This window comes from Sorex araneus, chromosome 6 (genome assembly GCF_027595985.1).
Source record: "Sorex araneus isolate mSorAra2 chromosome 6, mSorAra2.pri, whole genome shotgun sequence".
Taxonomy (NCBI): domain Eukaryota; kingdom Metazoa; phylum Chordata; class Mammalia; order Eulipotyphla; family Soricidae; genus Sorex; species Sorex araneus.
This window is the reverse complement of record NC_073307.1, coordinates 58,173,527-58,186,240: the sequence shown is the minus strand read 5'-3', so window position 1 is coordinate 58,186,240 and position 12,714 is coordinate 58,173,527. Positions and strand designations below refer to the sequence as shown.

At 46.9% G+C, this 12,714-nt stretch overlaps 1 protein-coding gene across 1 annotated transcript in view; it reads left to right on the top strand.

Moving 5' to 3' along the window:
* Positions 1 to 1,354: 1,354 nt before the first annotated feature.
* IQGAP1 (IQ motif containing GTPase activating protein 1) overlaps positions 1,355 to 12,714 on the top strand; it is an 84,765-nt gene continuing 73,405 nt past the window's right edge. Inside the window, exons 1-2 of the mRNA XM_055142712.1 lie at positions 1,355 to 1,473; positions 3,099 to 3,198. Coding sequence (XP_054998687.1) covers positions 1,419 to 1,473; positions 3,099 to 3,198 — 155 coding nt within the window. The 5' untranslated portion in view covers positions 1,355 to 1,418. The remainder of the gene's footprint in view (positions 1,474 to 3,098; positions 3,199 to 12,714) is intronic.

Sequence of the window (12,714 nt, the reverse complement as noted above, 5' to 3'; positions counted from 1 at the left end):
CTGTTGTAGTGCTGGCTGTCATGGCAGGGGAGCTCAGACACTTGTTACCAGGTTTCAGGGGATGCCCTTCCTTCCCATGGTGCCTGCACATCTTCATGGGGCATGGGTGCTGGGTCACACCTATTGGTGTTCAGAGCTTATTCCTGCTTCTGCACTTCAGGGCTTATTCCTGCTTCTGCACTCTAGCTAGTGGAATATCCATATTGCTATTCTACACCTGGTTGGGGGTGCAGGCAGCTCAGGGACCAGACTGCAGAGCTTCCAGCATTGTGCTTGAGGTGTGGAGCCCCTGAGCTTTTCGGAGGGGTAGGCGTAAAGAGGTTGTCTGAGAAAATGTTCATAATGGCCATTACAAGGCTGAAAATAAAGTTAGGGCTCCTGGGGACTAGTCTGGACACATATTTGGGCTTCTTAGCAGTTTAAGGCGTAGGTGGATCAAGTTACTCGAAGTTGGCAACGTGAGAAATGGAGAGGGCCAGGACAGACTTCCTTAAAATGCTCCTATTTTAAATGCAGGCCACAGAGTGCAAGGGGTGTGAAGATCCTTAAAGGGACAAAGACTCTTCATCAAAACAAAAAAGCCAAAAAAAAAAAAATTGCAAGGAACAATGTCAGGAGTTCTTAGGGGAAGGAAATTGGGACAAACAAGGTTTTCTAGATTTGGCATCCACTTTTCAAGTGCCAGGGGCGGCTGATCAGTTCCGATCTGGCGACTGAGGTCGAACAGCCAGATTGTGTGTCCCTAAGGCATTTGGGGCTTGCCCGAGCCAATCCCGCAAGAACTCTCCGAGTCTCCTTACAGGATGCCTTTCTTGAGGCCTTGGGTGCAGAGGAGTTCAGTAGCTCCGGCAGGGGAAGGGAGGGGCCCAGGTTCTCGTCCCACTAGACACCGCAGCCTTTCCGGAGGTGAGAACTGGGCGGTGGCCGGGAAAGGGGCCGGGCGCCGAGGGTGGGGCAGGCCTTCCGCGCCCCGGGCCCCGACAGCTAACCCAACTGATGCTCAGGCTCCACCTCCTTTTTTCCGCCCACGGAGGGCGTCACGGGGCGCTAGAGAGGGCGAAAATAGAGGCGGGACTTCGCGGCATGGGCACGCCCCCTTACCGGCAGCGCCTTTATTCGGTAGGGCAGGACCGAGGGGCGGGGCTAAAAAGGCGGGGTTGGCGGCATGGGCACGCCTCCTTACCGCCGCCCTTTATTTGATAGGGCGGGGCCTAAGGATGGGCGGGAACAGAGGCGGTTCTTGGCGCCATGGATACGCCCCCTCCTATGTAGTAGGGCGGGGCGGGGGCGGGGGCCTAGACCGAGGGGCGGGGCCTCCGGTCCCGGGCAGCCCGCGCACTCGGCAGGAGCCGTCGCCGCCGACGCCCGCGCTTCTTCGGTCTCCCGGCTTCCTCCACCGCGTCCCGGGCTCGGCCGCCATGTCCACCAGCGAGGAGGTTGACGGGCTGGGCGTGGCTCGGCCGCACTATGGCTGTGAGTGCGGGGCCGGCGGCGCGGCGCGTTCGGGGTTCGGGCGCCGTTGTCCCGGGGGGCCGGCCGGGGTGGGCGGCGCCGGGTCGCGCGGCCCCGGAAGACCGGGTGAGGCGAGGCGGGCGGCCCTCGAGGCCCCCTGCCCGGGCGGCCGGGTGCAGGGCCCCACCCCGCGCCGCCTGCTTCGCTGCTCGGCCGAGATTGAGGGGCGGCCCGGGCTGAGGTGGCAGCCGCCGGGCGCAGGGCGTGTCCGGGCGCCGGAGCCGGGGAGCTGCCCGGGCCGCCCGCGTGCGCGCCCGGAGTCCCCGCCTGCCTGTCGCGGCGGCCCCGCGGCCTTTCGTTCCCCGCCGGGATTTCCAGCGCCACCTCCGACTTCCTCCCCTGCCAGCCCCTACATCTCCCGAACTCGGGGCACCCGGGGCGGCCCGGCCTGGGGAGGCTTGAGGCTGTCGGGGAGCGATGTGCGGACAGTTACACGGGGACGGCGTGTCGCCGCGCTGAGCTGTGAGCCGACTAAGGCCGTCAGCGCGAGGCCGGACAGGTGCACGGCCCTCGGCGGCGAGCCGGGCGCAGAGCTGGGGACGTGTGTACCCGGACAGGGGGGGTGGGTGAGGTGGGAGACGTTTCCAAAAGCCATTTGAGGCCCTCGTGGGAGACCCTGAGTATTAGCCCCAGGAGCCAGAATTTGCCCCTCGCAGGGTTTCCAGGAAGGAGGCAGATAGCACCCAGGTTAAGCTCCCAGGCGTCGGGGTCAGGTTGCTCGGGTTTGAATCCAGAACCCAACACGTACACGCCCCTCCCCTACGCCTGTGCCCTCACCTGTCAATTGTGAAGCCGTGATCACCGGATTGTGGGAGGTCTTCCTTCAGAGGTTTGGGTGGTGATTAATAAAAGACAACACAATCAGGTTCGGACGTAGTTGGTTTTGTTTTGTTCTTGGGCCACACCTGGCGGTACTCTGGGTTCACTCCTGGCTCTGCACTCAGGAATCACTCCTGGAAGTGCTCAGAGGACCGTATGGGGTGCCAAGGATCCAACTCAGGTTGACCACAGGCAAGCGCTCTACATTGTATTGTCTCTCCAGCCTCTCAGATACAGACTTAACAAGAGCCTAGCAGATGGACCTGGACAAATTTGCGTCACAATCTCAAAGTAATATTTTTCGTTTTTTTTTTTCTTTTTCTTGGCGGGGGTCACACCAATGCCAGCCAATGCCTGGCTCTGCACTCAGGAATCACCCCTGGTGGTGCTCAGGGGATCATATGGGATGCTGGGAATCGAACCCAGGTCGGCCGCGTGCAAGGCAAACACCCTGCCCGCTATGCTATCGCTTCAGCCCCAGTATTTTTCAGTTTTGATTGAAATTAGTTCCTGTTCCTATTATTGGATTTCTATAGAGGGCAAGAGGAATGTATTTGCCACCCCCTGGCTCTTGTTTCAGAAAAGTGGATGTGGAGTGTACTTGCTGTCCACACCTCCTTGGGGTCCCCTGGCTCTCTAAGGGACTGGCAGGAATTTGGTGCCCTGGCTCTCATTCTTTTATTTTTTTGTGCTTAGGAAGGTTAGGAGATTTTTATGCTTAGGAAACATAAGATTTTTGTGTTTACATTCTTTCTTTCCTGTTGTAGCTGTCCTGGATAATGAGAGACTTACTGCAGAGGAGATGGATGAAAGGAGGCGTCAGAATGTGGCTTATGAATACCTCTGTCATTTGGAAGAAGCAAAGAGGTAAGATTGGCTGCTGGCTGGGAAGATTGGGAGGGGAGCTGGTATGGTTGAATAAGGATAAAAATCTCTTGGCGTCTCTTGTGGTCAGTGCCTGTGGGAGACTGTTTGAAGGAATAGTATAGATAGGATATCTATTCATGTGTGTGAGTAGCCTTGATGGTGGTTTATCATGAAATACTCTGATGGGCATTTGCATGCCTAAAAAATGTCCAGATGTGTGTGGTTTGACTGTATTCTTAGGTGGTATGTTCGGGGCACTGTGAGTTGAAGGGGAGAAAAATAGCATTTTTAGTATTTTTGAAGCTATTGACCTACATGTTTCACTGATTCTTTACTGGTTTTAATTCATGTATGAATTGTATCACTTCTCTTTGGTAGTGTTGTGGGTATAGGCCCATCTATTTGGCAAAATTAAAGACAGTTGACCAAAGACTGCATCCTTTGCATTCTTTGTGAAGTGGCCATTCACATCATTGCTAATTTTCTTTTTCAGATGCTTCAAGATTGTGTGCTGTTATGCTTAGAGTGTCAGTTTGCTCCCAGTGATTCGTTTCTTTTGTTCTGATGCCTGTGTTTCTTTTGCAAGGTCTCAGGATAGCTCAGGGTAGATAGATGTAATTACAGATCATGTTTCCAATAAGCAAGCTCTGGTGGAAAAGGTCAGCGAGAGATAATGAAAGGTACTTGTGATCAAAGTTTAATGAGAATCGGGATATTTCAAATGGTGCCATAAGCAGGAGTGTCTTTATTTTGTGTATTTTGTGTACAGCACTACAGGAAAGTCTGAAGAACTGTCCAACAAACACTTCTGTATTTCAGTAAGGAATGTTAACCCTTTGGAGCTGTGCTTTTCCTCTCAAAACACATAGTTGGAGTGCCCCCACTCCCGCTTTTTTTTAAATTTTGGGCCACACCGAGCCGTGTTCAGGCTTTACTCCTGTCTCTGGCCTCTTGGCAAGGGATAACTCTTGGCAAGCTCGGGGGACCATAATGGGTGTTGGGATTGAACTTGTGTTGACCACATGCAAGGTAAAAGCACCTTACCTGCTATAGTATCGCTCTGGTCCCTGGTCCCTGGGCCTCTCTCTTTCTGTTTTTCCTTTTGGTCCTTGGAGCTACCACCAACGTGCCTTTAGTATTTTTTGAATCCAGGCTGTTTTTTATTTATTTTTTTTCATTTTTGGACAATACTTTGGTGCGCAGGGCTTACTCCTGGCTCTGCTCTCAGGGATCACTCTTGTTTGGGCATGCGGGAATATATAGGGTGCCAGGATCAAACCCCAGTTAGCCTGGTGCAAGGCAATGGTGACAAGGCAAACACTCTCCTGATGTACTATTGTTCTGGCCCCTAGGCTGTTTTTCTGCGCTTCACTTCTTTCCTGGAGACTGGGGGAGGAGTGTATGTAGGGAAGATTAGTGATGACTTAGGCAGGCAGTGATAATAACACATCTTTCTAAATGCAAGGTTAGAAGGCAGGAGGTGAATGTGTTATTAGGAGAGGAATTGTCTCTTCTACACAGTTGGTAAAGGTCCTATGAACGAAAATATGAAATCTGCTGCTGCTTAAGTGGTGGGTCAAATCTTTTCTTCAGAAGCCCAAATGTGAAAAATGTGGGTGGTCTGAGAGACCAACCTGTACTCCGAAACTTTGATATGTCTGTAGGTGGTGACTTTTGGATGAGCCCTGAATCTCTTGGCTACCCTCTCCTGTTTACCCCAAACTGCCTTTGTTTTAATGAGTCTCTACTGTAAAATGTACTTTTTCTGAGTGTCTTTGCTCCTTGCCAGCAGCAATGTAGTTCAACCTACTTCAATCATCTCACCTCTGTGAGAAACTGAGGAGAGTTGTTCTATTGCCTGAACACTTGTTTACCTCATTTTATAGTTTTCTCTTTTCTTTTTTATAAATTTTATTTTGGTCACTGTACTTACAATACTATTAACGTTAGAGTTTCATGCATATACCATTCTGACACCACAACCCCATCAGAGTATCTGCTTCCCTCCACCATTCTTTCAGGGTCCCCCCACCCTGCCACATCTGCCCATCATAGTAGCTCAGTTCTTTTTTTATTTTTTATTTTATTTTATTTTATTTTTTTGCTTTTTGGGTCACACCTGGCGATGCACAGGGTTTACTCCTGGCTCTGCACTCAGGAATAACCCCTGGCGGTGCTCAGGGGACCATATGGGATGCTGGGAATTGAACCCGGGTCGACCGCGTGCAAGGCAAACGCCCTACCCATTGTGCTATCGCTCCAGCCCCTCAGTTCTTTTTTTATTTTTTATTTTTGGGGAGTGGGTTGGGCCACACCCAGCAATGCTCAGGGATTACTCCTGGCTCTGTGATCACTCCCAATGGGGCTTGGGGGACCCGATGGAGTTCTGGGGACCAAACTTAAATTGGCTGAGTGCAAGGCAAGCACCATACCTACTGTACTATCTCTTAGCCTCCTAAGCTCGGTTCTGTAGACTAGGTCGCAGGTTCTGTTGCCTTTGGTCATTTGTTGTCCCCACTGTGATTTTTTTTTTACAACACTGGTAAGACTCTTGGGGCCAGAGAGATAGTACAGTGGGTAGGGTGTTTGCCACATGTGACTGACCCAGGTTCTATTCCTGGCACCCCATATGGTACCCTAGGACTCACCAGGAATTACCCCTGAACTCAGAGCCAGGAATAAGCCGTAAGCACTGTGGGGTGTGGCCCAGAGTTGAACAGAATGGCCTTATCCAAAGAGCTTTGTCTTTTATTCTTTGTCACTCTGCCTAATGCCACAGTTTCAAAGGATGTATTGCAATAATGAGGATGTCAGGTTCTTTTTTTACAGTAAGGAAACCAGCCCTTTTCCTATACAGCCTAGGGACGCGATCCCTGCATCATATTTCAGTTGGGTGCTTTGCCTACTTAGGAGTGACTGAGGCAGTGAGGCATTTGCAATTATCTCTATATTTTAGGCTTTGGGATATAAGGGAGGGCGTAAGAGTGGTATATTTCCCTCTTATACTCTGCCTATGATCTTGGTTCTGTGGAAATGTATTAATTTTTGGAGGCCCTTATAAGCAATCTGGATAAAATGATTATTTTGTTATCATTTAAAATTTTGATTATACAATAATGTTGAAAGCACCTCTTCAGTCTACTTATACATACAGATATATGTTTGTGTGTGTATATATACATATATATGTATTTTCTCCCCTTTTGCCTCTGTAGCCAGAGAGGGCTATGAAAAGATCCTTGGGAATGTCAGGCTGAGGAAAGGCTTGGATCCCTCTTGGCCAACTCTTGTGCCTGCCATTGCCTCTGAGAAGTGTGTGAGGTGGACTGCAGGCAGACACATACTCTTCCTAATTAGCTCCCTGCCCTGGCATCTCCTGCCTCCGTGGGCTGGGCAATACCTCTGTGCTGCTGGGTCCCTCTTTCCCTCGAGGACAAGCCCAGTTTGCCTTTCCAAATGGGGCCCATCCTATTTTCTCTGGAATCTCCACCCCTCCCAAATTGCAGGAGCCCCAAGGTCTGGAATTGACACCATCTCCAAGGTCAGGAAGAAAGATCAGAAAGATCCAAGGGAGAAAAGGTTCACTTCTTTAGTTCTATTTATAATACTCTGCCCCTCCCACTCGAAACTCCTCCTCCCAGTACAGTGGCTCCATTGTGTACCCCTGGGCACTGCACTTCTCCTGTACCTGTAAGGGCGCTCTGTTGGGGGATGTGCGGAGAGGGGAGAGAGGCTGACTGTGAACGTGTGGAGAAAGCGTGTGTAGTAGAGAAATGAGAATATTGTGGGCATGGGTTTGTGTTTTCCTAGAAGGTGAAGTGGAAAATTTAGGAGTGATTCTATAAAGTGTGCTCTGGGAATGGTTGAAAACTGTAAAATAGAGCAATTCTGTTTTTTTTTTAATTGCTTTAAGATGGAAATTAAGTTATTCTAATAAAACAGTATCTAAGGATTCAGGCCTTTTTTTTTTTGCTTTTTGGGTCACACCCGGCAATGCACAGGGATCATTCCTGGCTCATGCACTCAGGAATTACCCCTGGCGGTGCTCAGGGGACCATATGGGATGCTAGGATTCAAACCCGGGTCGGCCGCATGCAAGGCAAACGCCCTACCCGCTGTGCTATCACTCCAGCCCAGAATTCAGGACTTTTGCTAAAAGCGGTGCATAGCAAATTGAGGATTTTAAAGGGTAACATCATCAATTATGTATTTATGCTTAAATATGGCTTAATTTAATTCCTTTCCCTGTTCTGATTGGAATGTACATTTGTCCATGGAACAGTTCTGTAGATGAGAAATAGCTTTTTTTCCTAGGAATACGGTGAAATTGAAACGTGAAGTATGGTATGTGCTTGGGTCTTAGACAAGAGGAAGTAATAAAGATCAAAAGGTGCAGGTGAAAAGAATCAAGAACATCAGGTACAGTAGAGCAGGCAACTTGCTGGCGAGGAGCACATGTGGTTAGTACTGGAGACAGAAAATTCAGTTAAGTTAGAGGTCACAGGAGGAAGGCTCTTTTTTTGGGGGTGTAAGGGGGGCCACACTCAGCGGTTCTCAGGGCTTACTCCTGACACTGTGCTCAAGGATCACTCCTGCCAGTGCTTGGGGGACCGTATGGGGTGCTGGGGATTGGACCTGGGTCAGGCTTGTGCAAGGCAAGCCTCCTCCCAACTGTACTATCACTCTGGCCCCCACCCCTTGAGTGCAGCTCTTTAATGGCACAGGCAACTATAAAGCTGGGGGCCTTCAGGGTCTCATTATAAAGGGGAGGTACAAGGTCGATTTAATTTTTTTTATTAATTTTTATATTTTTAATTATTTACTTATTTATTTTGGCTTTTTGGGTCACACCCAGCGATGCACAGGGGTTACTCTTGGCTCTGCACTCAGGAATTACTGTTGGTGGTCCTCAGGGGACCATATAGGATGCTGGGAATCAAACCCGGGTAAGCCACGTGCAAGGCAAACGCCTTACCCACTGTACTATTGCTCCAGGCCCAATTTTCTTTTCTTTTCTTTTCTTTTCTTTTCTTTTCTTTTCTTTTCTTTTCTTTTCTTTTCTTTTCTTTTCTTTTCTTTTCTTTTCTTTTCTTTTCTCTCCTCTCTCTCTTTTTTTTTTTTTTTTTTGCTTTTTGGGTCACACCCAGTGATGCTCAGGGGTTACTCCTGGCTCTGTGCTCAGGAATTGCTCCTGGCTGTGCTCAGGGGACCATATGGGATGTCGGGAATCGCCCTACCCGCTGTACTATCTTTCTCCAGTCCCTATTTTTAAAATTTTTAAAATTTAAATTTATTTTTTAATTGAATCGCTATGAGATACACAGTTACAAAGTTGTTCATGACTGGATTTCAATCACATAATGTTTCAATACCCATCCCTTCACTAGTGTACATTTCCTACCACCAATGTCCCCATTTCCACTCCCCCTGGCCCTGGCACTTTCCTTTTCTCTCTCACAGGGTCAGTTTCATTCATGACCCATAACTTGGTGACATAGATGGAAATCTCTGTATTTTCTGAAATTTGCCTTAGTGAAACTTCCTTGGACAGACTCTATAGTTAGGAACAGCTTGCATTTAAAAGTGAATTTGTTCAAGTGGTTCAGTTAGAGTACTTTTTCACAATGTAACAATGTTGCTAATGATGATTTCAAGCATGGCCACCAAAAGCCTTTACCCTGCCCTGTAGCTGAGACTTGTAAAAATCAAAATTAACAAATGTGCAGAGAAAAAAATAAAAGGACAAAAGCCACAAAAAAAGCAGTAAATAATCTAGTATATCTCTCCACCAGTAATAACAACAATACTTGTTGTTATTACTATAGACAGTCATGATGAATCAATAATACTCATAATTAAAATAAATTTTAAGTCTCAATAAAACATCTTTCACAACCTTTACTGTTGAGATATGCAAAGTGAAAAGAATGAGGACTTTCAGTTCTGGCAGGTGTGGGTTCTAATTCTGGTTTTGCAAGTTGCTTAACCTCAAGGAGTGAGGCTAAATTTGTCCTCCACAGAGTGGAGGGCGAGCAGGCGACTGAGTGGCTGTGAGGGTTCGTGTGGGGCACAGCACTGGCATCAATCATCTTTATCCTCATCTGCGGGGAGGGTGAAAGCATATCAACACTTCTGGGGAATTTTCAGGGTCTCAGAGGTTGATATTTCTAGTTCTTTAACTTCAGACTTATCACTTTGTCTGAAAGAAAGCACCAGAACCAGGCTCCCTCTCTGGGAGTGGAATGGGGGTGGGTGGAGGGTGTGTGAAAACTTCTCTTGTTATTTCAAGGGCCCAGCCCAGCAGTGCTGGGGTGCCAGGGCCACTCCCAGGGGAGCCAGGATCTCACAAATGCCAGGCATGTGCCCCACCACTTGAGTCCTGACTTCCCTTTTGTATTTAGTGACATTCTGAATGTTAAATACGTTTTTTGAAATAATCAGAAATTTTTGGTTTTGGTTTTTTTTTTTTTTGGCCCACACCCAGTGATGCTTAGGGGTGACTCCTGGCTCTGCACTTAGGAATCACTCCTGGCAGTGCTCAAGGGACTGGGTGGGATGCTGTGGATGGAACCTGAATTGGCCATGTGCAAGGCAAACTCCTCCCTGCTATACTATTCCTCAATCCCCGATCAGGAATTTTATAATAAAGGAAAAAGGAAAGGATTAAGAAAAAGGTAAAAACCAGGTAAGAAATTTTTCAATAGTAGTAATCAGAAATTCAGGTTTAAAAATTGCTATATGGCTCTTGATTGTTATTATTATTTTATTATTTTATTTTATTTTTTTGCTTTTTGGGTCACACCTGGCAATGCACAGGGGTTACTCCTGGCTCTGCACTCAGGAATCACCCCTGGCGGTGCTCAGGGGACCATATGGGATGCTGGGAATCGAACCCAGGTTGGCCGCGTGCAAGGCAAACGCTCTACCCGCTGTGCTATTGCTCCAGCCCCTTGATTGTTATTTTCAATAGTTACATGATACCCATAATATATTTAGGCTTACTCCAGTTTAATGTTATATTGTTTTGATTGCTGGAAAAGTTAAATATTTCCCCTCACATTTGCTAACCAAATTAATCTTTATGCAAATTGGTGATGAGCCTGTATCTTTTAGGGGTTATGGTGTCATTTGAAGCTAGGGCCTCACACATGCAAGGCTTATTATATGTGGCTGCCACTGAGCTGCATCCCTGGTGCCTGATGTTATCTTTTGGCAGCTCTTGTGCACATCAGCTCTGTCATGCTTTCTGCAAGCACTTTCTCTTTTTTAAAAAATTTTGTTTCCTCACTCTACAGGTTTTATTTATTTATTTAGTGGGGTTGGGAACTGGAGCGATAGCACAGTGGGTAGCGCATTCTCCTTGCACTCAACCCACCTGGGTTCGATTCCTCTGTCCCTCTCAGAGAGCCTGGCAAGCTACCAAGAGTATCCCGCCTGCATGGCTAGAGCCTGGCATGCTACCTGTGTCGTATTTGATATGCCAAAAACAGTAACAAGTCTCACAATGGAGATGTAACTGGTGCCCACTTGAGCAAATCAATGAGCAATGGATGACAGTGATACAGTGATATAGGTGTTTGGAACACATCTGGCAGTGCTCTGGGTTACTCCTAGCTCTGCACTCAGGAATCACTTCTGCCGGTGTTCTGCGGACCATATGGGATGCTGGGAATTGAACCTGGGCCAGCCATATGCATGGCAAGCACCCTACTTACTGTACTGTTGCTCTGACCCTCTACAGAAGTTTTATTTATTTTTATTTTTTTTTGCTTTCTGGGTCACACCTGGTGATGCACAGGAGTTACTCCTGGCTCTGCACGTAGGAATTACTCCTTGCAGTGCTCCGGGGACCATATAGGATGCTGGGAATTGAACCTAGGTCAGCCGCGTGCAAGGCAAACGCCCTACCCGCTGCAGCCCCTCTACAGAAGTTTTAAACTGTATTGAAATATATGTTAAAATTATACATTTTTAACATATATTCAAAGTCTATATTTAATTTATCAAAAATCTTGCTAAAACAGAAGTTTCATATATATTTCTATTTTTTCTGTGATCTAATTATTTCTTGAAGTTATAAATCTGTCATTAATCTCATGTGTTTCAAAGTTTTGATATTTAAAAACAATGTACTAATTACCAGTTGATGTCTCTTTAAAATATTAAGTGCTAAATGATAGTTCTAGATTTTTTATTCTGTCATGGCAAAACTGCATTTGATTTTTTTTTTTTGAGTCATACCTGGCAATGCTCAGGGTAATTCCTGGCTATCAGGAATTACTCCTGATGGTGCTCAAAACTATATGGGATGCCAGGGATTGAACATGGGTTAGCCACGTGCAAGACAAGGGCTCTACCCGCTGAAATATCATTTTTACCCCTGCACTTGAATTTTCTTTTTTTAAATTTTTTTTTTTTTTTTTTTTGCTTTTTGGGTCACACCCAGCGATGCTCAGGGGTTACTCCTGGCTTTGCACTCAGGAATTACTCCTGGCGGTGCTTGGGGGACCATATGGGATGCCGGGGATCGAACCCGGGTCGGCCGCGTGCAAGGCAAACGCCCTACCCGCTGTGCTATTGCTCCGGCTCCGCACTTGAATTTTCTTGAGAAAATATGAGGTAGTTTCTTATACTTATTGCTAAGAAACTTCTGAAACTAACTTGATTTTAGTCCACCGAAGGTAACTATTTTCCAGATTTGAAGCTTATAAAGTTCTTGTTCCTTAAAATTAAATGTTAGGATTCATGGGGACTTAGTAATAACTAACCTGTAATGTGTAGACTTTCAATTTCCTTTGTTTGTTTTGCCATACCTGGCAGTGCTCAACGCTTATCCCTGGTTCTGCACTTGGGGATCATTCCTGGCAGGCTCAGGGAATTATAGAGGGTGCCTGGATATCAAACCTGGGTTGACCACTTGCAAGGCAAGTGTCCTGCCTGCTGTACTACCTCTCTGGCCCAACTTTTAATTTCTGATATCTTTGCTTAACTTAGTTCTAGGATATTGTATGTTAATCCTTGTAACAATTGGTTTTGATTAATTAGTTCTGTCTTGGAGGTGTCTTTTTTTTTTTTTTTTTTTTTGCTTTTTGGGTCACACTTGGTGATGCACAGGGATTACTCTCGGCTCATGCACTCAGGAATTACTCCTGGCGGTGCTCAGGGGACCATATGCGATGCTGGGAATTGAATCCGGGTCAGCTGCGTGCAAGGCAAATGCTCTACCCGCTGTGCTATTGCTCCAGACCCTTGGAGGTGTCTTTATGTTAGAACTGCACCATGTTTTACAGTAGTTCTTCATTTTATTTGTATGCTTATATTAAACAAACATTCTGGAGAGATTTTATATCTTGATTTTTCTACTGTTTTGTTTTTCTCCTTGGAAGTTGCCTTGTCTATTGTGATTTTTGTTGTGGACTATTAACTCCTTTCCTCTCTTTGATGAGCCCCTGAAGAATAGTGTGACAGGTCTTTTTCAATGAAAAAGGGAACTAATAACCACTAGAATTGGATTAA